This window comes from Siniperca chuatsi, linkage group LG6, assembly GCF_020085105.1.
Source record: "Siniperca chuatsi isolate FFG_IHB_CAS linkage group LG6, ASM2008510v1, whole genome shotgun sequence".
In the NCBI taxonomy this organism is placed as follows: domain Eukaryota; kingdom Metazoa; phylum Chordata; class Actinopteri; order Centrarchiformes; family Sinipercidae; genus Siniperca; species Siniperca chuatsi.
Window position 1 is genome coordinate 17,138,115 of NC_058047.1, and position 25,956 is coordinate 17,164,070.

Genomic DNA, 25,956 nt, shown 5'->3' on the forward strand with positions numbered 1-25,956 from the left:
TTTTACTTCTTATAATTAAAAACTTTCAGGCCGATAGACAGACAGACAGATTAAGGTATTCATGATTACTCTGCCAGATTTTTATTTCTGGTAGTATGGAGATGTTTCAAACAACATGTAGACCTTCATGTTGTGAAATAAAACTTACAGAAATATAATTAACAGTCAAACAAATTGCTACATAAAATGTGAAAAATACAAATGATTAAGGACAATTGGTGAGTGCTCTGGGGGGGACTCATTACCACAGTATTTCAAAAATCCTTGCTCAGGCCCTTATTGTTGTATTGCTTCTGTTACTTCTTCCATTTCTGCTCTATAATGGGTTTTTTTTAGGCGTATGGTTTGTTTTGGCTGACGGGATGACAGATGATAGTTTGCACGAGTGAAGTCTGTAATCCACTCATAGGCTTCAACTGATTCCTGTCGTGGAGGTCCAGTGCCAGGTTTTTCAGCAGCCTCTGTCTGTATCTGGCAGCAGCGCAGCATGAAAGCAGTGGGAAACAGAAACACTATGGCTGCCACTCTGTCTCTTACTCAGGTAACACTGTCTTACAACTCAAATCTAACGACAGCAAACGCTTCATGGCCTCTGTCTGTTCTGCTCGGAGACATTTCAACAGTGTTAGTGAAACTGGGTAGGCAGAAAGGCGAGCTTACCTCGGTCCTCGTCTCTCTTTTTGGAAGTTTAGTCCTGCTGTGACTGGGAAAAGTTTCTGCCTAATCTCATTGGGGACTGCGTAAGGGCGTAGCTAGCTAGCTAGCCTGTAAGCTAACAGCTAGTTTGTGTGCAGTGTTGGGCTATTTTAGAGCCGATTTATCAAACTTGAGATAAACCATGTAACGTTACTTGGCTTCGTTTCGGTTGGGAGTGTAACTATATAATCGTGTTTTGAACCGCCTCGTTTTGCTGCAGGCTAGTTGGTCCTGACCAAAGAGATGTTAATACGAGACTCAGTCATGTGTGGCTCTGTTATGGCTTTACTGTCATATTGTTGCTCGTAGAGCCTCTGTTAACACTGTTTTCCGCTAAAAAATTAAGCATGTTACAGACATTATACGTTAAAGCCTCCGTTGGGAATTTCCTTGCTGTTTATGTAGCTTGCTATATGGTTAGACTGAATAACCAACCTGTTTATTGCTGTTATTAGAAGTAAACATGCTTCACTGACTGGGTTAGTGTTTTCCCCCTATGACCTTTCTGAAGTGGACAACGTTAACTGTTAGCCTTTTTGCTAATGGGGTTGTTTTGTGTCCATAATGTTAACAGAAAAATCTCAAAATAGTGTAGTCAGTCGTTTTGCAACCATTAAGAGGAAGTGAACTTGAGTTGCCACTAGCCAGCACTGCTGTCACAAAATGTCAGTCTGCTGCTAGCTAAATTAAATACTGCAGTTTGTGTGAAAATGTGTTTGTTTGCACAGTAAATAAGTCATTTAACACGTAACAGCCAGGTCTAACAAGTAGGTAACAGTCCCAGACTTGTTACCCGAGCCACTGTTGCCTCTAACAACAGACAAGAGTTGTCTGCCACCATCATTATCTCTCACAGATTAGTTTAAAAAAGAAAAAGCTGTGTTGTGAGACTTGTCAGGTAGTAATGCTTGTTTTACTTGTGCTGTCAGCTGCACCACCTGAAAAGCCTCACACTGACCTGTTTGTTGTTGTTAGTGACATTAATGTGTTTTATTTCCATGGGTGAATTAGGGAGTTTAAATTTCTAGAACAAACTAGACTGGCCTGTCAACTCATGCACTGTAATGTAGCTTGCTTTCTGCTGCAGTTTTGTATGGGCTAGCTGGGGAATGATTGAGGGGTGTTTTTTCAATGCTCAATTAAAGAGTCACCAGTACAATGACCACATTGTTACAGCCGCCAACAGTTCCAGGCACACTATTGTGTGTCACAGAAATAAGTTGCATTGGCCAGAGAAAGATAAGTGTGTGTGAACACTTATCTCGCTGTAAATTGGCAGTTGACAAAGCTGACCGATAACTTTGCTGATCACAGGCTGTGTTTTTCTTGTGAGTCTTCTTCCATGCCCGAGCTATGTGTGCAACAAGACTGACATCCTAACAGATCTTTGCTATACTCTCGCTTTTGTTTTACGTTATGGATTGATGTTGCATGTCAGTTTGTTTCTCTGTCGAGGAACTTTTAGACAGCTTTACTCACTGGTTGATAAGCCACTCCCCAGTTGATTAACACTAAAGACAATTGCTGTCCACTCCTTTCCTCTTTCGCTGCACCTGTTGGTTTAAAAGCACAACAACCACTTGCCAGTTTCAGCCATATGGAGAAGGAAATGCTGATTCTTTTCCTGTTCAGCCTAGCAGTGGACAGTCGTGTTAACAGAGGAAAGGGGGGTGTTTAGGGAGGATATGACAGAAGGCCAAATTAGCTGTTGTCTGTGGAGTGACGCCCTGTTGTAACTGTCTAAAGCTAATCATCAATAGCCTTGGGAAGTGTAGCCTATATCCTTAAGTCACACAGCTCACAAGTCATTACTCTCTCTGCCTGAAATTCCTGCAGAAACCTTGTGTATCATCGTGACTCATAGAAGTTTACTGTATGGTCTATGACACATACTGTATGTCTCCAGAAAATCTTTGCCAGGAAGCACACAATAGCAATGCCTCTCAAATAATTATTACTGGGATTATGTAGCTAGTGCTGAGACGATTAGTTGATGTAGCTGAAAATTAATTGCAGACAACTTTGATAATCGATCGTTTAAGTAATTTGTCAAGCAAAAATGCCAAACATTACATTTAATCAAAAAGGAAAATAATTATTAATTGCAGCCCTTATCTGACATACTGTCATGCATACTGTCTGGAGTCGTCATGCTGCCTCATCCTACCTGTATGTTAGCCTTCTTAAACTGTATATGTTGTGCAAAAAACTTGACTACTGTGTCTTCTTTCATAGTAAAACAGGTCTTATGAGAGCTATTCTTTGGCACTGTGAACAAAATGAAATGTTGCATTTGTTCCTTTTGTCTGAGCAGTGATCAAAGTCACTGTTAATTTTTCCCCTGCAGATGGTTTGGGCCATAGAAAAATAATTCAGCTGTTTTAGTGACAGAAATGTCTATGGGCATGATGAAAAATAATGCTGAATTTTAACATATTCGTTATAGTCTGTGCTTCTGCATCCGGTCTTTTTTTTTGACAGCTGCCTTGGCTCAGTGGATGACACGCTTGCTGTAGCACTTGTTGATCATTTGAGCTTGTAAACTGAAACTGCAGAGTTGAGAAAGCATTTTAAAGTGTTAGTTTTATTCTCTGTCAGATTATTTTAAAGGTAATTTTAGAGATTTGATACATTTCATGCATAAACCTGAAAGAGGAGCAGACACAAATGGGGTTGTTAGTTATAAAATATGCTTATAAATGTGGTAAAATTTTAATTTGTATATTGTATTTTTTTTCTTCCTTAACAGCTCTCCAGTGGAAATCCCATCTATGACAAATACTATCGGCAGGTATGCAAATATATCTTCCCAAAACCAAAACAAAAAATGGTTTGAGATTAGGCCATGGTGTCTTTTATAAAATAGTATGTCTTTCACATTGGTTAAAATTTATATTATTAAGTAGTGAGGCCATTACTGTTGTTTGATTAGAGTAATTTTAAGATGATTTGACTGTTACTATATTGTGCTGTAAATTGCTCTGGATTAGAGATGGCTGAAGTACAACAACAACAAACAAAAAAACAGATGGAGAGAGAAATAGACCACTTACATGGAGAAAATATGATTTTTGTAATTTGGGTGCACTGACCTTTTTAAATTTTTACTAAACTAGCCTTAGCTGCTTTAATAAACTGTAGCGTTGCAGTGATCTCTCTTTTCTCAGTTCCAGTCTCTGTGTCCAGTAAAGGAAGTATCTCTATGAATTAATAATGTTTCCCTTTGCCCAGCATGTCAGGGGAGCTTGCTGTGAGCCTCATGAAAGACTACTAACAGATCCAATATCAAGCTAATAGACTGCTGAGAAAATAGCTTTGGTGTATTATCAGTATTGATCTAAGTGACTCCTCTATCCCACAGGCAATTCTCACAGTTTTGTGTCCGGCTCATGTGTTTGGTGTTTGTGTGTAGGTTGATCCAACTGGCAGTGGGCGGGTGGCAGCGGCTGATGCAGCTCTGTTCCTGAAGAGGTCAGGCTTGGCTGACTTGGTCCTGGGGAAGGTGAGCAAAGACTCAGTCAGATCAGTGCAGCAGCATTACTTCTCTGTTGTCTTTACTGTTTATGTTGATGGTAATAAATGTGTAAACTTTGTGTGTCTCCATAGATCTGGGATTTGGCAGACTCTGAACGTAAAGGTTCTCTTAACAAGCAGGTATAAATGCAATGTGTGGTCGCATCATAATGTTTTATGTGCATCAAGTGCATATCATGACTAGATTTATGTTGCATACGATACCTCTGTTCCCCCCAGCAATTCTTCATAGCATTGCGGTTGGTGGCCTGTGCTCAAAATGGCCTGGAGGTGGCGCTCAAGAGCCTTAATGTGGCTGTTCCTCCTCCCAAATTTGTAAGTCTGCTACTGTGCACTTCAGCACAGGCTCTGTCCATGCTATAAATGCTGTATAGTCAGAGGTCTTTGTATCAGACCGCTGTCTTCTGTCTTTTTATTTTACTGCCATAGCAGTTAAACATCATTGTATTTTATATATTTAACATTTTTTATTCAAACATTGAAATTGTAAATTTTTTTTAGAAGAAACTAAGAATATGTTTTGTGTTTATCCAGCATGATACAAGCAGCCCGCTGTTAGCAGGAGGCGTGGCTGTTGACATTCCCTGGGTCGTAAAGGTGAGGCACTTGCAAGTTTGTTATCTTTTTGTCTTAATGTAATTATGTTTATTTGTAATTTGTAAAACATAGCCTTTTATGTCTTTTTATTAGAGTATTTTTAGGAATAAATTTCAGTCTGTAATCATTGTACATCTGTTTTGTTTTTTCCCCCAGCCTGAGGAGAAGATGAAGTTTGACTCCATCTTTGACAGTCTGGGTCCAGTAGGAGGGATTCTAACAGGAGACAAGGTCAAGCCTGTCCTGCTTAACTCCAAACTGCCAGTGGACATCCTCGGCAGGGTATGATGAGTACACTTTAATTTCATCTATTGACAAAGTGACTAAAAATTATCATGCATGCAAAGTGACAAAACTAAAGAGAGAAATCCTATGCTTTTAAAAGTAACAGGGGAAGTGAATAGTTAGCAATTTGTGCAGGTGGCTTTAAAAAACCCAACCACCTCCATTAAAACATCCCACTTACATGAGATTACATATAACACAATGTTTTTCATTTGTAACAGTCAAAATGATAACAAATGAAGCATAAAGTTTGAAAAATAGGATGTGAAATCAAAAATCAGTTGGGTAGAAAATGAAATCGGAGGAAGTGAGAAGCGGCAGTGAGTCAAGGCTTTCGGGGACACGTTATGTATCATATAGTTTTGTAATGACATATTCTTAACAATAATGTCTGTGTGTATTAAAGGTGTGGGAGCTCAGTGACCTCGACAGAGATGGCATGTTGGACAGAGATGAATTTTCTGTGGTAAGAAATTGGCTAATATCACAGATAGAAAGAAACCACATAGGTTACAATTACAGTCTGCAGTTAGGTTTAGCTGTTTTTGAACTGATATAAACAGCTCTGTACTGTTTCCCTCACTGTATTACAGCATTGATCTTCCAGGCATCTAATTCATATCATGGTTTTCTAGCACTTGTTTTCAAAAAGGTGTTTTCCCTAGTCTTCACTTTCTGAATATTTTTGCTCCAGGAATAGATTTGAAAGTTTCTACACCCAATTTGTTTTGTTTGTGTGTTAATTATACGTATAATCTTGGAAGTTATTACAGGTTGTGAAAATCATTTCTGTAGCCCTGAATGGGACAAATTCCAGACATGTGGAAGAAGTGTGAAGACTGAATAACTACAGGATGGTTTGTTGGTAATTGACTTTTGTCATTGATTTTTGTTGCCCTTTCCCAGGCCATGTATCTGGTGTACAGAGCTCTGGAGGGGGAGCCTGTTCCCATGTCCCTACCACCTCCCCTGGTTCCACCCTCCAAGAGGAAAAAACCCTCAGTGCCTCCCGTGATGCCCCTGTTACCCTCGCCCCCCTCAGTCAAAGACAGTCGCTCCTCCCACGCTGGCTCTAAGACCATGCCCCACCCCCCTAAACCTGTCCCAGCTCCTGTCCCAACACCAGCAGCTGCCCCTGTGAGTACCAGACCCGCCTGTGCATGCAGTACCTTTTTAAAAGCTTTTGGATGTTTAATTTTACTACCACATAGCTGCAACAACAAACATTTAAAATGATTTCCAACTGGATAGTTCAATGTGTTTTTCAAAAGAACAAGACAAGAGGGAGTGTGAAGGTAAGTAAAGATTTAAGTTTGAGTTAGTGTTACATCACCTAGTAGATTGTAGTAAATTCCATTATGAAGCAACTATAGTGCTAGTTAAAAGTCCGTTTGGTTGCCTGTGCAGTGGGTGGTGTCGCCAGCAGACAAAGCAAAGTATGATGAGCTATTCAACAAGACAGACAGTGACATGGACGGCCTCGTGTCTGGACCTGAAGTCAGAGATATCTTCCTCAAGACTGGGCTGCCCTCTGGCACACTCGCACGTATCTGGTAAGGATGGCAAAACTCCTCTTCAGCTCCTCTGCCTGCACTGAAGACTATTTCTCTAAAACACACACATACACCTTGTAGCTATTTTTGTTAACTGATGTGAAACCTTTTCACGTGGTCTTTATAAAATTGGTCTTTATTAAATTGTCTTTATTCTGTAGTCAAGCTTATTTATATTTGCCAACCCCCCCCCCCCTTACTTCAGGAAGGAAACGTCAGGAAGAGCAACAGAGGAGGGATCTCTCTTCCAGACAGAAAGACATTCAATAGATGTCATACGTACAGAGTAGAAGGAAATAACAACTCATGTTACACTATGCAATGTTGGGTAAATAAAGTACAAACATATTTGAAGAATATCACAGTTGCCAGAGTATATTTTGTTGGCATTAGGCAGGGCTGCACAAATATCTATAAATTCACATGCTGTGTTCTAAATTTAAGGACTGGAGTTGAAAATAGTGTGTGCTGACACATCCGACGATGTGTCATATGGATTTTTATCTTCACACGGCTGATTAGCTTCTGTCCTGCTGTGACTGTCCTGTGTATTGGCTTCCATAACCACTGAACATTATGATCAGTCAGGCTATCAAAAATAGTCATTGCCCGAGGTTTAAATCATTAACGCTCTTATGTAACCTGTGTCTGTGTTCTCAGGGAGCTTTGTGACATTGGAGACATCGGGAAACTGACCCGAGAGCAGTTTGCCCTGGCGCTTCATCTGATCAGTCAGAAGCTGACTAAAGGCCTGGATCCTCCACAGAGTCTCTCGCCAGAGATGATCCCTCCAGCTGACAGACAAAACATCAAACAGGTGAGTTGTTCTAAGTGCTCAAGTCTATGAATAATAATTATATCTGCTTCCTTTTTTCTCTCCATTCAACATGAAGATGTGCCTGAAGTTACAGAACATTAGCATTTTTTGTAATTAAAAGGAAACCTGCTTCAGACCCGATGCATCCCTAATAATAGAGACTGATGTTGTTAGAACAACAGACCAACAGTACTGTAGTAGTGATAACAGTTGAAACCAGAATGATAAAAGAGAGGTATAATAAGCTGAGTAGTTGTAAGAATTACTGTATGTCTTGAACAAGGCTGCCTGATATTGCTTGTTCGCATTCTATAGTTTTGTGTATATACGAAGATATCTGGCAGTATTTTTTTCTTTTTAAGCACAAAACGAGTCTGTCTTTAATCATAAACTTCTTACTTTTTGCCTGTCTCTGTATGTTTGTTTCGTATATTATTATCAAGTATGCTATCAAAACTGACTGATATTATTTGTATATTTTTATAAAAGTAAAATTAAGTTTCTCGTTTTATTATTTTGACTTACATTGTTCCTTTTTTCTCCTGTTTTGGATCGTTTTTTTAGCTTGCAGCTGTGTATCTTTCTTTTCCTCCTTATGCAACACTTTTATGCTGTTCCCTTTGTTTCTACTCTTTCACATTCTTTCATTTCGTCCACTTCACTTGTGCAGCGGGATGATCCTGAGTGAGTGTGTAGTAGTTTACTGACTCAGGGGCATCTCATTACATTTAACAGGCTTCCTCTCTTTGTCATCTTTTCACTATGTCTCACTCTAATTTTCTCCAAATTTTTGTTTCTGTTACTAAAACTAAATCATATTTTACATCTGTATTTGTCCGTGAATTCATCATCATTAGCTGTCTAAATATGTATGCTTAGGAGGTAAGCTGACAAGAGCAGGGGTTGCTGTTTTAACTATTTTGGGATGCAAACCAAAGGCTTGAAGTTTGCTTGATTTAACTTTCAAAATGGATGAGAGAATTGGGGCTGTTGCTGTTTCCACCCTCTTAACATTAGAGAACAAGTGAAATCCAGCACAGTAGATATATTTGGATATAACCCTTGGACCAAGAGCTTCTCTCTATTACTTGTATCCTCCCAGAATAATTGCCCTTGAGTCAGTCTCCCTCCCATCCCTGCCATTTTGTGTCTCCATCAGCGTAATTCATGTGTAATTTGTGTAAAGCCATCAGTGTACCTCTGTTGTTCATTTCTTTGTGCTGTGACAGTTTACGCTGTAATATGCCCCAAAATGAATAAAATGTAAAATGCCTACAAAATGAGTCTATACCTTCCATATGTGATTAGAATGAATTCTTATGGTGTTTTACCTTCAGTAGTGAGTTTAATCCTCTTTTATCCTCTGCCTCGCTTCCTCTCCAGAACAACGTGGTTAACCTTGCAGCTGACTTCTCTGCCATCAAGGAGCTGGACTCTCTCAGCAACGAGATTGTCGAACTTCAAAGGTTAGCTTTTGTTCTCATATTCATTTAAAAAATGGTAAAAACCCTGCATATTCTTACTGAAGCCATACTGGTGCAGGTTTTGTCACTGGTGGTGACAAGAGATAGACTAAAGATGGCCTGTACTTGTTTAGAGTTTCCCCTAATTAATTAGGATGTTCATCATCCAAAATAGATGACATTTAAGCTAGTTTTTTTTGACTGTGACTGTTTTGATGTGCATCAGATGTTTTCAAACTAATATTTTATGTGTATGTATTCTTGGAAAAATTATTCAATGTAACATTCTTTGGATAAAAACCAAGGACTTCCCCATGATAGTCTGCTGTCAGTATCTCTGTATCCTGTACTGACCAGCAGGAGGCAGTGTTCTATATATCGGGAGACAAGTGATTTATACTAACTGCTGGTCCCAGCTAAAGTTATTTGTGAACCACACTGGGTGAAATAGTTTAACACTGATTCAAGTGTACAACATTATATCACTCTCACTCTCTCAGACTTTCTTTGAACACTCACACTCACAGCCTCAGTGAAGAGAAATCAACATTTGTGTTTTTGCTGCAGGCTACCAAACACAGCAGATGGTTATAAAGCTGAATTATGCAGCTGCTGTTTGACAGTGAGGTGGAAGAAGGAGAGTGATAGACAGACTATGCAATATACACCATGCTGTATTCACCTCCTCTTTCTTTGTTTACAACATCTAGCCAAAGAATAATAAAAAATAAATAAATAAAAAAAAACCTACATATACATTTAACTTTTTCACTTCTGTATTTTTATTAGGAAAAATGTAAGAAGGTACCTACTTTTGCTCCACATCATACATCCAAAAATACAGTTCTTCTTTTTGGCAGTTCCTTTAACATTTCATTCATGTTTTCTTCCTCGCTTTAAAGGTAGGTGTAAACATCTTTTAGCATTGCTTTTTACATGTAGTCTTGGTTTCCATGATGGATGGTATCAGTATCAGTTGTTATGGATTTAAATCTCTTAATTAACAGAATTCAGCTTCCCTATTTGTAAAAGCTGAGACTGAGAAGTGAGAAAGTAGCCTTCCACCCCCTACCTTTCGATACATGCACACACACATTTGCACGCACACGCACACACACACGAGATGACATCTGTTCGAGGAAGGAAGGAGAGGTATGAAAGATGGAGAGAAATGGAAACTAAGTGACAGCGATCAGAGCTTCAGACAGGCAGCAGATCAAGAGGAGCTCGAAAAGATGATGCATGTTTGTGACTGCTTCAAAATGTGGCAGCAACCTTCTACTCAAGATGAAGAGGATGGTGAGGAGGAGGAGGAGGATGATGGGTAAGAGGAGAATGGGGGTGATACTTAGCTTGAGTTGACTTTAGGTTGGCTGCTAGAAGTACTGTTATCAAAGGGAATTGTACATTTTGTTGTTGTTGTTGAGAGGAGAGAGAGACAATATAAAAATAGCTGCTGTTATTTTTAGTCTGTGTTGAAATGGATGGCAAAGGATAAGTGCTTTTTAAAGTTGATGCCTGTTTCTTTTTTCATCTAAAAGTGAAACTGAACAAAAATAATGAGTGTTGTGTTATGTATTGCTTTTACACAACAAATGTACATAATGGGTGTACAAATACTGTTTTCAGAACTGAAACAATAATACCAAATGTATGTGTAATTAGTTAATCCTATCATTCGGCTAAACAAAACATAATATCACACTCTCATAGCCTGTAGTGCACATTATTTCCATCTGCCTGAACAGACAGAAATAATTCACTATGTGAGAAAACAATGGATCAGCCTGGTGAAAATTAAATAAACAGTTACAGGAAGTTGATCACGTAGAATAAGAACCTTCCTTCCATCCATTTTCTACCGCTTGGTCCCGTTAGGGGTCGCGGGTCCAAGTGACCTCCCAGTGACTTTGGGCCTTAGGCAGGGTACACCCTGGACAGTGGCCAACTCGTCGCAGGGCTAACACAGACACAGACAAGGACAGACAACCATTCACTCTCACATTCATTCAATACGGGCAATTTAGAGTTATCAATTAACCTACACATGCATGTCTTTGGACGGTGGGAGGAAGCCGGAGAACCCGGAGAGAACCCACGGTAACACGGGGAGGACATGCAGACTCCACCCAGAGAGATTGTGTGGGTCTGGTCCGGGAATCGATCCCACGAACCCACGAACCCACGATCTCCTTATTGGGAGGCAGGAGCTTTAGCCGCTCTGCCACCGTGCACCCCGAACCTTCCTTTGAAAATGTAATGAATTCACATACCAGTACTTATCAGTATATTTTTCCAGTTGCATTCAGTTTTACTGAAAAGCACATTAAAATATAAGTGTCAGTCAGGATATATATTTGTAAGAGATGTCCTCAATGTTGTCGGTGTGTTGCCTCTACGTTTTCTAATATTTCCTTTTTTAATACATTTGTTTTTAACATAATGCACTTTTTTAAGTTGAAGTCCAACACAATCCAGTGTTGGCTATCCATATCTGGTGCAAAATGAACCCTTATCTCCATACTAAAGTCTCATTCTTAGCTAAAATTGCAGTTTTCTTACTGTATATTATAATCATTTATATCAGTCATGGTTAATGATAAGGTTTAATGAATTAAGAGGCAAAGTGGACTGAAACTTTGGAGTCTTATACGGTGTTGAGACCTTGACTGTAACACACCAAGTACAGCACAACTTTGAAGTAAACATTTGAGTGTTTCTGGTGTGCCTTTTTTGTGACATTAATTAATTGTCAGTTGTGCACAAGTTATTATGCATCCCTACTCCTCACCCCACCCAATTAAATTTCCTCTCTGGCTGGGTGGAGAAAGAGTGAAGTAGAGAGGATGAACATACAGGCAGCACAAATGATAGATGCTGTACAGTAGATTGGCTCATCATCACTCGTCCCTCCTCCCTTCCTTCCTCCCTCCATCCTCAAGGCAGCCATCTGCTTCTCATTCCTCATCTCCCACACATTTGACTGAGCAAGCAAATGCTCACTTTCTACAACACTCGCCCTCTTCGCGCTTACAGCGCCATTCATCAGCAGCCCTGAAGACTTACACTCACTCCGCCTTTCTTCATATCACGTTACACGCACACCTGCTGTAGTTGCAGGTGTTCATGCCGCTCTCTCTGTACTGTGGAGTTGTGATTTTAGGACATCATGGTGGTTCAGGGGCAGGATAAAGAAGGCTCAGCGGAGAGCTGGCTGGGGCTGGGTGGGATTGGAGTACCGGGTCTATCCTCTCTGTCCTTGGTGGCTAAATACTCCTGTCTCTTGTGCTGGACCCCCAGGGAAAAAAGCTCTGTGGAAGAGGAGATCAAGGAGAAGGAGGAGGCCATCAGAGAGCGCACCAACGAAGTGCAGGTAAGGTCTTTCTGTCTCCGTTTGTCTCTGATCCCAGTACAGTGGACACAGAGGGGAAGAGGGATTTATGGGCAGACAGAATCGATGGCATGGTCGTGTAGATATTTAGGAGAAAGACGGCTTCTCTGCTCTTGTAATCAGTGCAAGTGTTTCAGAACTAGTGTTGAAACATAGCTAGTTTTTGTGTATGTATTTCCACTGCTTGTCCCTTAAAATAATTAAAATATAATAATAAAATCCTGGTCAGACAAAGCAGACGGTAAGAGCTGTAGGTGCTAAAGCAGATGTTCACTTTTGTTGTGATGTGTATATACTAGAGGAGTAGATAAATAATACATTTGGCCTGCAGTCTCAGAAACACAATTAATGTTTCTCTGAGAGGCAGAGGCTGGTGTCCTTGCCTGCGTGTCTGCCTGCTCTGAGCCTGAGAGATGGGCTCTATTTTGGGCGCTAATGGCTTAAAGGGCTATTCTGCTCCGCTTTTAGGAATTCAGTCTGATGTTTGAGTGTGAGGGTGGGTCTCAAGGGAGTCTCATGCTGATGTAGCTGAATTTCTTAGCTGCACTGCAGGGTAGCCTCAAGTGCTTTTGGCTATTTATACTGTTATATGTTTTCTAAATATATTCCTCAACATCACATATTGTGTGCTTTGGTTGTTGTGCTGCCTAGACTCTACACTAAGACTTCCCCTACAGTGTTTCTTGAAGGCTGAGAATTTAGATGCGGCAGTTGCAGCATTGGTTTCACAAGCTAAATTCTGACTAGGGAAGTAATATTCCAGTATACACATTTGTACTTCAAAGCACCATTTTGGAAGACTGTTCAATTAATACGACTTCTGGCTGCGTTTTCACAAATGTTTGAAAAGGAGAATAATGCATAATAATGCATGCAAATATACAGTATATTATTGTAAATTCAGATGTTGGATGTTGGATATCCCTCTGCATTCTGAGGACCTGCAAGATTAAAGAGCCTCTTGTTTTGCTCTCTTAAACTAGCCATATTTGAAATAATCTTTACAACTGAACATTGATTATTGAACTCACTTGTCATCTCTCTCCCTTTGTTGCTTATTTCCCCCTGTCTCGTCATTGGCTTGATGTCTGCAGGAGTTACAGGATGAAGTCGCAAGGGAGAGTGAGGAGCTACAGCGGCTCCAGGCTCAGCGTCAGAAGGTCCAGGAGGCCTTGGAGGAGTTGGACCAACAGAAAGGCTCCCTGGAAGAGCAGCTGACTCATATTCGCCAGCAGACCAGCCAAGAGACCACACTGGTGGGTCTGGTAGAATCTTTTTCAAGGCAGATTCCTTTATTTCAATACTGGAAATCTATGTAACTACAGAAATGACTGACTACTAGCAAAGCACATCAGTAGTGTAAATTGATAACCCATTGCAGTCACACGACTCCATTCTGCTCAGTGATACCAGATTATCCATAATGGTTATGTCTATCACAGATTTCTTCACTGCAGTCGGAGCATGAGGAGCAGGAACAGAGGATATGTCAGTATGAGGAGGAGCTGGTCCAGGCCCGGGAGGAGCTCCTTGCTCTGCAGGAGGAGAGCAGGAGGCTGCAGGAGAAGGTCCAGGCCGCTCAGGAGCAGCTCACACCTCTGCAAGAGTCCGTCCGTGACTCCTTTACACAAGTGGCACAGGTTGGTTTTCTGTGAAACTGTCTCTCATGCTCATAAAGATTCCTTTCTCCACAGAAAATAAGACCTTATATATATGTTTTTTTTTCCTCTGTTATTCTTCGAACCTCTCCGTCTCTCTTAGGTTCAGCAGAAACTGAACGACCTTCAGGTGGAGGAGAGGTCAGTAACTGCCCAGCTCAGCTGGAAGAGAGCCCTGGAGGATAGCTCTCCTGTCATGGTCAATGGATCAGCAGGCTTCACTGCAGAGCTGTACCAGGGAGACCCCTTCCAGCAGGACGTCTTCCAGGAGGACCAGCCCAAAGAGCTGAAGGAGGAAGAACCAGCTGCTGTCTGCAGTCAGCAGAAAGAACATTCAGAAGAGAAAGGAGGAGTGAACGAGAGAGAAGAGGAAGAAGAGCAGGAGGAAGAGAGCCCAAAGACTCCAGACGAGGAAAAGCTGAAACCTGATCCCTTGGATGATCTCTATACTAGTCTAGCCTCCTCTGAGATGTACAATAATGTGTCGACTCTCGCCAAGCCACAGGAGAACACCGTTAGGGTAATAAACACACTTACATTAGTTATCAATCCTTTTTATAGAAGGAAAAAATATACTATAAAGCCTACAACATCACTTCCTACTACAGCTGTGCAGTGCTGGTTTTTGGCTGGACAGCAGCAAAGCGGGGGTCATCCCTATAAACGTGAAGGTCTGTCCCCGACTGAGAGATGAAGTTACACCATTGGTCGGTCAAGTGTTGGAGTTTCCCCATTGGCCGTTGCTCTTTCAAAATGAGTAGGCGCAAACAGTCCTAAATTACGTCCTCAGAAGGCTTTTAAGCTTTGTTTATATTCGGGCCTCCGCAGGGCGCACAGAGGCGTTTTATGCTCAACGCGCTATCCGTTCCACTAATCTCTGAAACGCCAGGGGGCATACAAATAAAACATGTAAAGAAGCAAGAAGTCAACGAGTGCCACCAGAAGAAACCAGAAATATCCATAAACCAAACATGGCTGCACACTCTGTTCTACAGCTCCTCCGTGCCAAGGAAGAATTGTAAACTCATATCTATTCATGGACATACTTTACTGCCATTATACAATCCCTCTAAAGAAAGAAGTCAAGTTTTTGGAACAACAAATGTATTTTTATGAAATGAAGGTTGAATATCCTGTCAACAATTTGATTCTGCTGCCAAAATATTATTTACTCAAATGTAGATTTTTGAGATGTTTTTGAAGCATTTAATAACGAATTGGCCAGCTTTTTAAAATCCTTGAGACATATTAATAGTAAAAATTCATTAATTACTTCTTAATTTAAGTTATTTGCTTTTATCAGTATTTTGCCAATCATGTTCTCAGTTGTATTATAATGAACTAATGTCAAGTATTACAGATTAACTTTTGCATTTAACAAAGAGGGAGAGGAAAAAAAACAAATATTTCGAACTTGTCCATCTTGAAATAAAAAGCCCTGCGTGCACAGTGGGGGCCTCATCTCAAAAGATGGGAGGTGTGCGACCACACACCGTGTCGACTTGTGGAGCTGCTTGACACGAGAAGCGATGACATCATTTTTGGCGTGCGCATACTTGCGTCAGGGACACTGCATCGAGCTTAAACAAAGCTTTACAACCAGCCACGGACAGTCCTCAGGAGCACACTGATCATACACAGTCCAGCCATATACTAGGTTCCGACCTAGTCTTATTTCTTTTTATTCTGAAAACCTTACAATTCCACAAAAATAGGAATTTCTTCTTTTTTAGCACCCACCAAGCATACAAGACCAGCAGATTTAATTTACATTCAGTGTGATCACAGTTTTGTAGTAATATAAGAATTGTACCAAACGTTTCTCCGTAAGTAACACTAGTCATTGCTTTGCTGTCCTCTCATGTTTCTAGGAACACCGTAGCCCTATACCCAACGTCTCCTCGGAGGTCTTAGATGATGCAGAGGAATCACCTAAAGAGGTAAAGACCCTGACTTACTGAGGTATACCTGTGTTATACAGAAGGTAAACAACATTGGTCTGTCTTGTTTTCCTCAATTCCAGAGTTTCCAGGTATTTATGTCATTTTGCAGTGTCATTTAGCCAAGGGAATTTTCTTAAACTCCTTTTACACTACAGACCTTTGATTAACCCATGTTTCTCTGTTTACAAAAGACACAGGCTTGAGTTGTGGGCTATCGTTTCCATTAGTACACCTACAGACTGTGACAATGCCACAGCAAAAAACAAAAAAAACAAAAAACCTTGTCTTGGATAATCCGATCGTATATTGACAGATCTAAATGCACGTGTAAATGCCTCAAAAAGCACATTAAAGATGCAGTGGGATCCAGCCCTTCCATTCAGAGGTTTTCAGGGATTAATTCATCAAATGTGTCTTGTAAAATCAATGTTCACATTATTTACTGTAGTCAGCAGAGCCCTGTCGCTGTTCAACAGGTTGCACTGCCAGAGCCAGAGAGCAAAGAGGAGCCTGCAAAGTTCCCAGAAACAACCACCTCCTCGTTACCACCTCAAGTCGGCCCTCGCTCAATGCCGCCTCAGACCAGCCCTCCCTCCCTACCTGAGATGGACTTCTTCCATTCAGACCCCTTTACTGACCGTGAGTCCCCACAAACATCTAAAGTTTAGTTAATAGCTTACAAATAACGCTATTCATAACGAGGTTCCCTATATTTGGGAAACGTTGAACTAATCCTTCATATTGATTTCTTTTACAGATATAGTTGTATTTATTGTACATTTTAATTTTTAAAAAAATATTTTCTAACCTTTTATAGATGATCCATTCAAAGAGGATCTGTTTGGAAAAGCAGATGTTGCAGGTAAGTTCTCTTAAATTAATCCCCTATTTGAAATTGATGAACAGGCAAACTAATCTATTTTATTTAAAACAAAACCTAAAAAATGCATCAATATATATTTAATGCGTCATCTGACAAACATACCAATTTTTCATTATCTGTGAATCACATTCTGTATTTGTTGCTATTTCTGTTAAATCAGATCCATTCGGAGGAGATCCATTCAAAGGGTCAGACCCCTTTGCTGCAGACTCTTTCTTCACACAGACCTCCAGTGCTGCCTTTTCCTCAGACGACCCTTTCTCTGCCTCAGCTGACCCATTTGGTACCACTACTGGCATGCCAGAACCAGACCTTTTTGCTGCCAAGCTGAATGATGCAGCAGCTGCACCAGCAGCAGGTCCAGATCCCTTCATCTCTAAACCCACCAATCCAGCTTTAGCAGCCAAGGATCCATTCAGCTCTACAGGGAACAATATGGCAGATTCTGACCCATTTGGAGGCAAGATAAACACCAGTGGAGAGGCGGATCCATTTGGTTCTCAGGACGGAGGGGCAGATCCCTTCAGCTGCTCTCCACCCAGCTCTGATCTGGCTGTGGTGAGTAGGCCAGATGTAAAACCTGGTTACAATGTACTCATTCCCGAATTTAATGGGAACGACAACAATTAAATCTCAGTCGTGAATGTTTTATGATGCTGTTAGGGGTTTCTTTACATCAGTAATTTTTGTAAATGGGATCAGCAGTAGTGTTTGTTTTATTTTTGTATAATATACATCACCAGGTAATCACATTAAGTTTGAGGATATTAATGTCCACAGCAGAGTTTATTGTACAATATGCTAAATACTGTATGTTTTGTATATTTTGTTTTTAGAAGGACACCGCAGCAACCAATGACCCTTTTGCTCCAGGTGGTACTACAGTGAGCGCCAGCTCAGATCCAGGTAGGACTTGTGGCATAGCACCACCTTCTGGGGACAGAAGCTGTTGAAATTATATTGTTCAAAATACACTATTTACAGTGTCTGTTTGAGTGTTGCCAATTCTCAGTGACTAATTTATATTTTCATGTGTTTCAGATCCATTTGCTGCTGTGTTTGGTAATGAATCATTTGGAGGAGGCTTTGCAGATTTCAGTGCCCTAACAAAGGTAATCAAGCGTTGTTGGTCATGCCCTGTGCTTCACCTACACAGTACTGAAATAACACTTATGTGTGGATGTGAATCACACTGAATATCAAGTCATAAAAAATGACAGTTCAATTGGTGGAAGTGGAAATTGTTGTGACACAGTGAACTCAAGTCTGCTGTAAAATCAGAACATCCAGGAAGGCTGTGAGTGAGTTGTTGAGTGTGTTGTGGTTTTTGGGAGGAAATAGTTGGAAGCCTTGTACTTAATTCTCCCCTGTGGGGGATTGGACAGTAAACTCATTGTTCAGTACATACATCAAGCAACAATATTTGATTTGACAAGTGTTTTTTCTAAAAATGTTGTCTCTATATATTGGTTAATGAGTCATATTAGTTGTTTTTTTTAAAGTAAATATTACAGTTCTGTACAGCACCCTGAATAACATGTTCACCAAATTGTTAGGCTCACAGCTGCTGTGATTCCACCTCCGATCTACAGTAACCACTTCCCCATGTATTTTTTTTTTCTTCTGTTTTTACTGTATGCGTTTGATTTGGTGGGAACCTTCTGTTTCAGTCAAACGGTGCTGACCAGTTTGGCATCAACAATAAGAACCTGTTCCAGGAAGACGGCCAGTCTGCTGGCCCTGACGTGCCCCCAGCCCTGCCCCCAAAAACGGGTACGCCAACTAGACCACCTCCTCCACCTCCAGGTCAGTACTCTCACTATGGAAAGGTAACTTGTCAAATTGTTGTGCTCTTATTAGTAATTTCAGGATGTATTAATAGTATGTGTTAGTCAGTTGAAATAAAACACCCTAGTATTATATTCAGTGTTAAAATATGCAGGTTCATTCTTGGTCTGTCTTTCTACAGTTTAACTTGTATATTCTGTGTCCATTCCTTTTTTGTGTGTCTGTATTGACTCTTGTACATGTCTGCCTGTCTGTGCCTTATCAGGTAAGAGATCGTCCATCTCCAGAACAGAGTCCTCTGACTCCTTCCAACGACGAGGGCCCTTCCTCCCACAGCCTTCAGGAGACTTCACCTGCTCAGCCTCCTCCTGTTCCTTGCCTGCTAAGGATCCTTTAGCCGACCCCTTCGCCCCCTCCTCCCCTCCTCGTCAGAGCGTACGGGAAGCTGATCGATTTGCCAGCTTTGACAAAGTGAGCACCTCCCTCTCGCCCTCTCCCTCATCTTCACCTGACTCTCAATAGTCACGCCCTCTTCTTTTTTTCCTGCTAATAAATCACATTTAGTTGTTTAATTAAGTCACAACCATCAAGCAAATCAGGCCAGCTTTACAAATCACTCCATCCACTGCCATTAAAAAGTCCCAAAGAAGTGAACTAATCAGCTTATGAAAAGTGTCACATAATAGCTCAGGTTCTTGATGCTACATTTGTTTATTTGATAACCTCTTTTTCTTGAGCTAAGCTGACATAAGCTATTAAATCTTCAATATTTGAGTTTGTTTTTGTTGCATCCTGTCTGCTGCTGGTGTATATTTTAGCTCTTTATTATGAATGCAATATTTCCTTGCCATGTAAAGATTCTTTATACTTGTAATTATTTTTTGTTACTGATTTATATTGGGATTGCACTTAATTTAAGCTATGATTTGAAGTTGCACTGTCTTACTTTAAAAGGAAATGTACAGAAATGTCATTATAGCAATTATAAATACATTGATATATTAACTCTGCAACATATTTGTAGTAACGGACACAAGTTCTTTTACAAATTAATTAATTATACACATCTATCATTATGATACCAAGTCCCTTCTAATGGTTGGCAGTGAATGGAGAGATGAGAGGCTGCTTGTATTTGGCTTTTGTTAGCCATCCCATCCCCAACTCAGCACACTGACATTACAGCCTGTGCATGTGCATATTTCACCCCGAAATTAGATATATATTTTATTGCAAAATATTTAATTTTATGTACCTTTTTACACTGAAATTGCATCTCAGATAAATTTCAAACTGCCGTTGGTGCAAAGTGGTCATTCTGGGTCTGACCAGCCTCAGTCGGTGAGTCGGCACATTTATGGCCTAAAGGCATTACAACTGTTGACCTTGACTAACGAGATGTAGAGTAGTGCCTGTTACATCGTGAGATCCCATTTCAGACTGTTTCAACCTATAAACTTAAAGTTTCATGAGGCTGTCAGTGTTTTACGAACTCAATGATTAAATGGACTGATTAAAACAAAATGTAGCAGCTTAGCTACACCACTGATGCCTTTTTGAGAAATACTGCATTTAATCATTTCTTCTCAGAAGTAAGAGCCAGGTTGCTGTTATAATTCTATCACTTTAACCAAGAAGAATAAGGGAATTACAGTTCCATGTCAGTTTTCTTCTCACTCATTAAAATATGTGCAAATAGTCATAACATAAACATCCACCATTAAAAAAATAAAGGAAGTGTTGTGACAAAACAGGAAATTAGTCATTGTATATTGGTCTAAACATGGGTTGAACACCTGTTGACATATCAAGGAATAAATTAGTAACCATATTAAAATCCTCTTTCTTTTTGTAAAACTGCATAGAAATGTACTGTCACTGTGAATTTGGGATGGATGACTATTATTATTATTATTATTATTATTATTAAAAGACAGTGTTGATTCTAGTGCCTCTCCCGTCACATGACTGCACCCGCATGTCCCTGTTGAACCCCGACCTGCACGCACTAACTGTGTGTTTAATTGGCTGGCTCTCATTCACTCATACCACTGCCTCTGCCATTCCTCAAATCAGTGTTTATTTTTCTCCTTTACACATGCCACTATTTATTTATCCCTGCATCCATCTGTTCATACATACATTCCTTCATTTAGCAGTTCATTCAGCCTTTGTGTGGTCAGCAGTGTGTTGTGGAGAAACAGATCGCCTGTATTCTCGCTCTGTGTCTTTACACCTCTGTCATAAAAGTTGAATAAAGAGTTGAATCAAGGGCACCATCTCTGGCTTCTGTGTGCATCCATGACACCACTATCTGCAAATGCCTTAGCTGTTAAAGGACCAAATGCAACGTTTTTGCATTTTCAGTTCATTTACCACATTTACTTTACATTACCGCTGACATTTTCCAAAGCATGCTTTAAATTTAAGGTTATTTCCTACCTTTTTAAGCTGCCTACTTTTGTTTGTCAGTTCTGTCATTTCTGCATTGTTGTGTTGCATTATAAGCAAAGACTGATTTATACATTTTGCAAAATAATAGCATAACTTTGACAATAATGAAGGTAGACACGTTATTAATCGTGATAGTTTTATCAGAAACAAGTTTTATGACTGTGTAAGTTCGTATTTATTTATTTATTTTGATACGGTAGTGCCCACATGGAAAGCAGGATCCAATAATCTACAGTGTGGTATGCTTTTGAAAATGATTGGCAGTCATATACATTTTAGAGTATTTGTACGAAATGGGCTAAAACATGCAGAAAAAGCAGTATGGCCCTTTTTAAAGTATTTTGACAGAATCCTATCAAATCACTTAAGTAACTGAAATAAAAAAGGTAAAGAAAAAAGTCCCAGATATGTGTAGGGTTTCTTTAAGTTTAGCAATAAAACACATGATTCCCCTTGCTAGGTACTTTATTGATGTCTGATTTCATTCATATTTAAAAGCAGCAGTGGGATTTATCAGCTACAAGTAATAAATGCATGTTCTCTACTAAATCCGTTATGTTTCTTAAATGTTCTCATCATGCATGTTCTGCGCTACTCTCCACCGAAATCATCAGCTCTTCAATACCTGCTAGTGAACATCATCATCGCTGTCTACTTTCCTTTGCATGGGTGGATACATGGTGTGGTGTTTCTGTCTGTTGACACAGTGCATGTCCCGTCTGTAATGATTAACTAACTTAACCAGCGTACTGTGTGTTTTAAAAATTCCCGTCCTTCGCCTTTTGTTGTCGTGAACCAACAAACGTGACGACTCCCATTCATTCTTAACCGGGAAAAACCCCGTTTACACGCTTATATCCCATTTCAGACGCTGCTTTTTATCCTGATCACAGACCTCCACAAAATGTGTAATGACACACACCTGAGGGGCAAAGACAGTCACTCTTCTCATGGTCATCTTTGATCTTGTGGTTTGGAAGGGGGACTGAACATTGGCAGACATTTTGGATTTATAGACCACAGAGTGATAGACCTTTCTCATGATGGACATTTTGACTTGTCAAACATGGGGTAACTAATAACATTAATAATGGATGCATTACATTGGGGTGTGTCAGTTTGGGGACCCTGGTGCTGCATGCTGACTCACTGACACAGATAAAACAAATTAGTGTTATTAGTTACACCTGTGCTTCTCCTGCAATGACATGTCAAAATGTCCACTGTTATTACTATTATAGTATTGGTCATAAATGTCAGTTCAGGCACTGAGAGATCTGAAACTGTGACGGGCTCTTAAAGCACCACAGGAATATTATTGATTCTGTTTTATGCTCATTACACATTTTTTTTATTAAGCCACAATACAGTTAAGGATGTCTTTCTCTGTTACCGACTGATACAGTGGCATTGCCAATATTATTGGTCAATTTTAGCTTATTACAGATACATCTGTATCGGCTTATATGGTGGCCAATAAGCAACAAAAAATTGCAGTGGGTGTCACAGTGGCCTAGGGGATAAGGTGCGTACCATGTGAATAGAAACATCCCCGGTTTGAGTCCAGCCAGAGACCTTTGTTGCATGTCGTTCCCGTTGCTCTCGTTCCACTCATTTCCTGGCAGATTTCCTGGCAAAAATGCCTAAACAATAATCTTTAGGAAAACAAGAAATTGCAGTGCAGAAATGTCAGATATGTTTGAGGTCATTTAGAAACATATAACTATTACATCGTTTTTCCACCACAGAGCTCTGACAAGTTTAATTTTCAGCTCTAAAACATCCCGCTCAGTTCACAATTCTTAAATAATCAAATTTAAGGGATTCTTAATTCAAATCTTTGTTTTGTTATGTTTATTTAAAAACACCCTTTTTGACAGAAAAACATTCCCTCTGAGATATTGTTCGCGTAATCATGATTACAAGGATGTCACATGGATGTTACATGGATGTTACGCAGCCAGACACACAAAAAACAGCAACATTTGTGAAATGTAATACGACAGCCTTGCAGTCAGCAGTTCCTTTATGGAGTTTATAATGCTTAATGATAATGCAATGCATTATATTATCCATCCTGTTATTGTTGGTTAACTGTTATCAGCAGGCTCTAAAAACAAGTTTTTATCTGTTAACTGTATATGTGTTTGTCTTTGTTTGTGTCTCCTTTCCTCCCGTATTTCTTTGCATATGTGTGTTCTTTCCTTCCCCCTTGTGTGTGTGTGTGTTTTCTGTGTTCATGGAGCAGTATCCAACAGAGGAAGACATGATAGAGTGGGCAAAGCGCGAGAGCGAGCGAGAGGAAAAGGAGCGACTTGCCAGGCTCACCCAGCAGGAACAAGAGGACCTGGAGCTGGCCATCGCACTCAGCAAGTCTGAACTCTCCTGAGGAGCTCGTTCCCCTCCACTCCTCCACTGGCCCGGCCCGGCCTGGCTTGGCACAGCACAGCCTGGCTCAGCCCAGAAAACACCAAAGCAAAGTGGGGACTGTATAGGACTGATTCAGCAGCACCTGCTGACCCCATGAAGAGACTTTCTTAGAATAAACCTATCTCTGAATCTTTCAACGCCCTTCTCCCCAGACTGCATTCACTGTTCATCGGCATTGCACTATCGTGTTTTTCCATCCTGTTGGTCTCTGTGGTTTCGTTTGGAGGAGATGACCAAGATAAAGTGTATGCTTTACAGAATGGATTGTTGAATGAAATGCAGTGAATATGGACTTAGAGATTGTCAAATATTAACATTAACTCTCCGGAATGTAATTTATTTAAACAAAACTAGATGAAATGGCCTTGTCAAAAGTCCTGTCTTTATCCACTAACAGTACTCACTACACTACTAAATCTCAGAGATTTCTTTAATTCAAAATAGACTTAGCCCCCAAATCTCCCAATTTCCTTCCAGCCCTTGGTTAATTCTCTGAAACTAAATTGTGAACTGTGTGTAGTTTCAAGACAACAAGCTGGGAAAATGTGCGTTTTTTTGGAGCCACTGTAACAAAATTTAAGAGTGCGAGTCAGTGCTTTTGAAATGGGGTGACCATGTACATTTTCAGTCCTGTATGATGGCAGGGGGCCTATGAGATTTGTCTTTTTTCTTTTTGTTCAGGACAGGTGACAGAATTCAACATTTCTACATTTTTAACTGGAAGTTATTAGTCCTCTAATATGTGAAATGCACATGCAGATTTATACTAAAATTGAACAAATCCATCACAGATACTACATTCAGCTTCTAGATATTTTAATTTCTTTTAAATTTCAGTAGCGCATTGTTTTGCCATGTTAGAAAGTTTTATTTTTTGGAAGATACTGAAAAGAATGAAACTACGTCTATTACATGTAATGATTACATATTGATTAGCATTACATTTCAGGGCACACTACAAGGGATTGCACAAAGCAAGAGATATACATCTGAGTCCAACATTCAATATCTGAGATTGAGATAATGCAGGTCTAAAAGTGTTATTTTGTCACCCAGATACTTAATTATTAAAAAATAAACATTTTATTAATGTGGCCTGAGATTAAACAATGTTGTTTTTTGCTGAAATGTGGCAGCAAAACTGGTGTATTTGGACATTAATAGACAAACAGTTCAAACATAGAAACTGTGTTGTCATAAATAATGTATGAGTATTGAAAAACAGATTTATACCCACTTGCTGCTCTGTTTACTCATACATTAAATGAATAGTATTTGTGAATCTGGATTTATCCACATAGAGGAACCCTCCCCCCTACTGGGAGGCCAAAGGTCAGTGATAGGCATTACTGAATGACACTTCAGCAGCATGGATGCTGGTTGGGTAACTGGTTGGTTTTTGGTTTTTAGTGAGAGAAGTGTATGAAAAAAGATCAACTCCCTGAAGTAGTCAATATCAATTTCACAAATCTCACACCAGGTCCCATTTCAGAATGTGCCACTGTTGGTGCTTCTTTTGTTAGCATTTGTAGAAACGTTTTGTTTTCCCAGGAGATGCTTCCTAACTAATTGGATTTCAAAGTCTTACACAAAGTCAGTAAAAGTTGTTTCTGTGTTTCTCTGCGTTTTGGTGGAACAGTTTGTCTTCTGTCTGTCCACTTCAGGCTCTGTGGGGATTGAACTTGCAAAAAACCTGCTGTGTGTTGTGAGGATTAACGCTCCCGCTGCACTGCATCCTCATTCCTGTCAACGGCCACACAGCAGTTAGTCGGCCAGTGATTCTTCTTCTTGCTGCGTAATTTTGTGTTTCTCCCAGAAAATGAACAAAGTTACTTAACACTTAGTGCTAAACTGTGATAGACCGTTTCTGAACAAGGGAAGGGTTGTTTGAAGAGCAGGAGGCCTTTGTTTTCATTTTCTTTGCTAATTTCTGACCAAACGATGCACAACATTTTGGACACCTCTTCCTGTTCTCTTTTCGGCCTTGTTAAGAGTGAGCGTCATCATAGTTTCCTCTTCTCATGTTTAACCAGTTTACTGTCTGTGGTTGATGCTGCACTTCCTATTCGGTGTGTCGCTCATATTGCAGTTCATGTTACTTGTAAATTCAGGAGAACAGGAGTTGTCCGTCTGTTCTTCACCTTCACAGCTGAGTCTCTTGTCATAGTTTCATTTAAAGGTCACCAGACACTTGACTGTCATTTGTACAGACTCCTCAATTTTTACAAATCTCAAACCACTTATGTTTCTAGGCTTACCCATAAAGGCTTTTTAAAACTCAAGCTAATTTTATTTTATTTTGTATTTTCTAACATGTAAGAAAGAATCCTTACTGGGAGCTTTGGCCAGAGTATGTAATGCATTTAATTCAAACAGAATAAATATTAAACGTGTAGTTTTGCAGTTTGTGTGTTCTTACTGGGATCAAGTTAAGTTACTGTCTTAAACGGCTAGTGGCAGAAGT

At 40.0% G+C, this 25,956-nt stretch overlaps 1 protein-coding gene across 2 annotated transcripts; it reads left to right on the top strand.

The window, feature by feature from the left end:
* The first annotated feature begins 424 nt into the window (after positions 1-424).
* eps15 (epidermal growth factor receptor pathway substrate 15) lies at positions 425-25,887 on the top strand. 2 transcript variants are annotated; one of them, XM_044199120.1, is made up of 26 exons: positions 425-541; positions 3,446-3,487; positions 4,109-4,198; positions 4,303-4,350; positions 4,450-4,545; positions 4,765-4,827; positions 4,984-5,109; positions 5,519-5,578; positions 6,019-6,249; positions 6,384-6,407; positions 6,520-6,665; positions 7,326-7,482; positions 8,866-8,948; positions 12,246-12,318; positions 13,431-13,592; positions 13,779-13,976; positions 14,098-14,514; positions 15,866-15,934; positions 16,414-16,576; positions 16,755-16,799; positions 16,981-17,378; positions 17,657-17,726; positions 17,862-17,932; positions 18,491-18,626; positions 18,874-19,079; positions 23,311-25,887. In XM_044199120.1, exons 1-26 carry the CDS (start codon positions 488-490, stop codon positions 23,449-23,451), a joined length of 3,369 nt encoding a protein of 1,122 aa, XP_044055055.1. In that variant the 5' UTR covers positions 425-487; the 3' UTR covers positions 23,452-25,887. The 2 variants fall into 2 exon arrangements, with proteins under 2 accessions (XP_044055055.1, XP_044055057.1); XM_044199122.1 differs by lacking the exon at positions 6,384-6,407.
* The last annotated feature ends 69 nt before the right edge of the window (positions 25,888-25,956 follow it).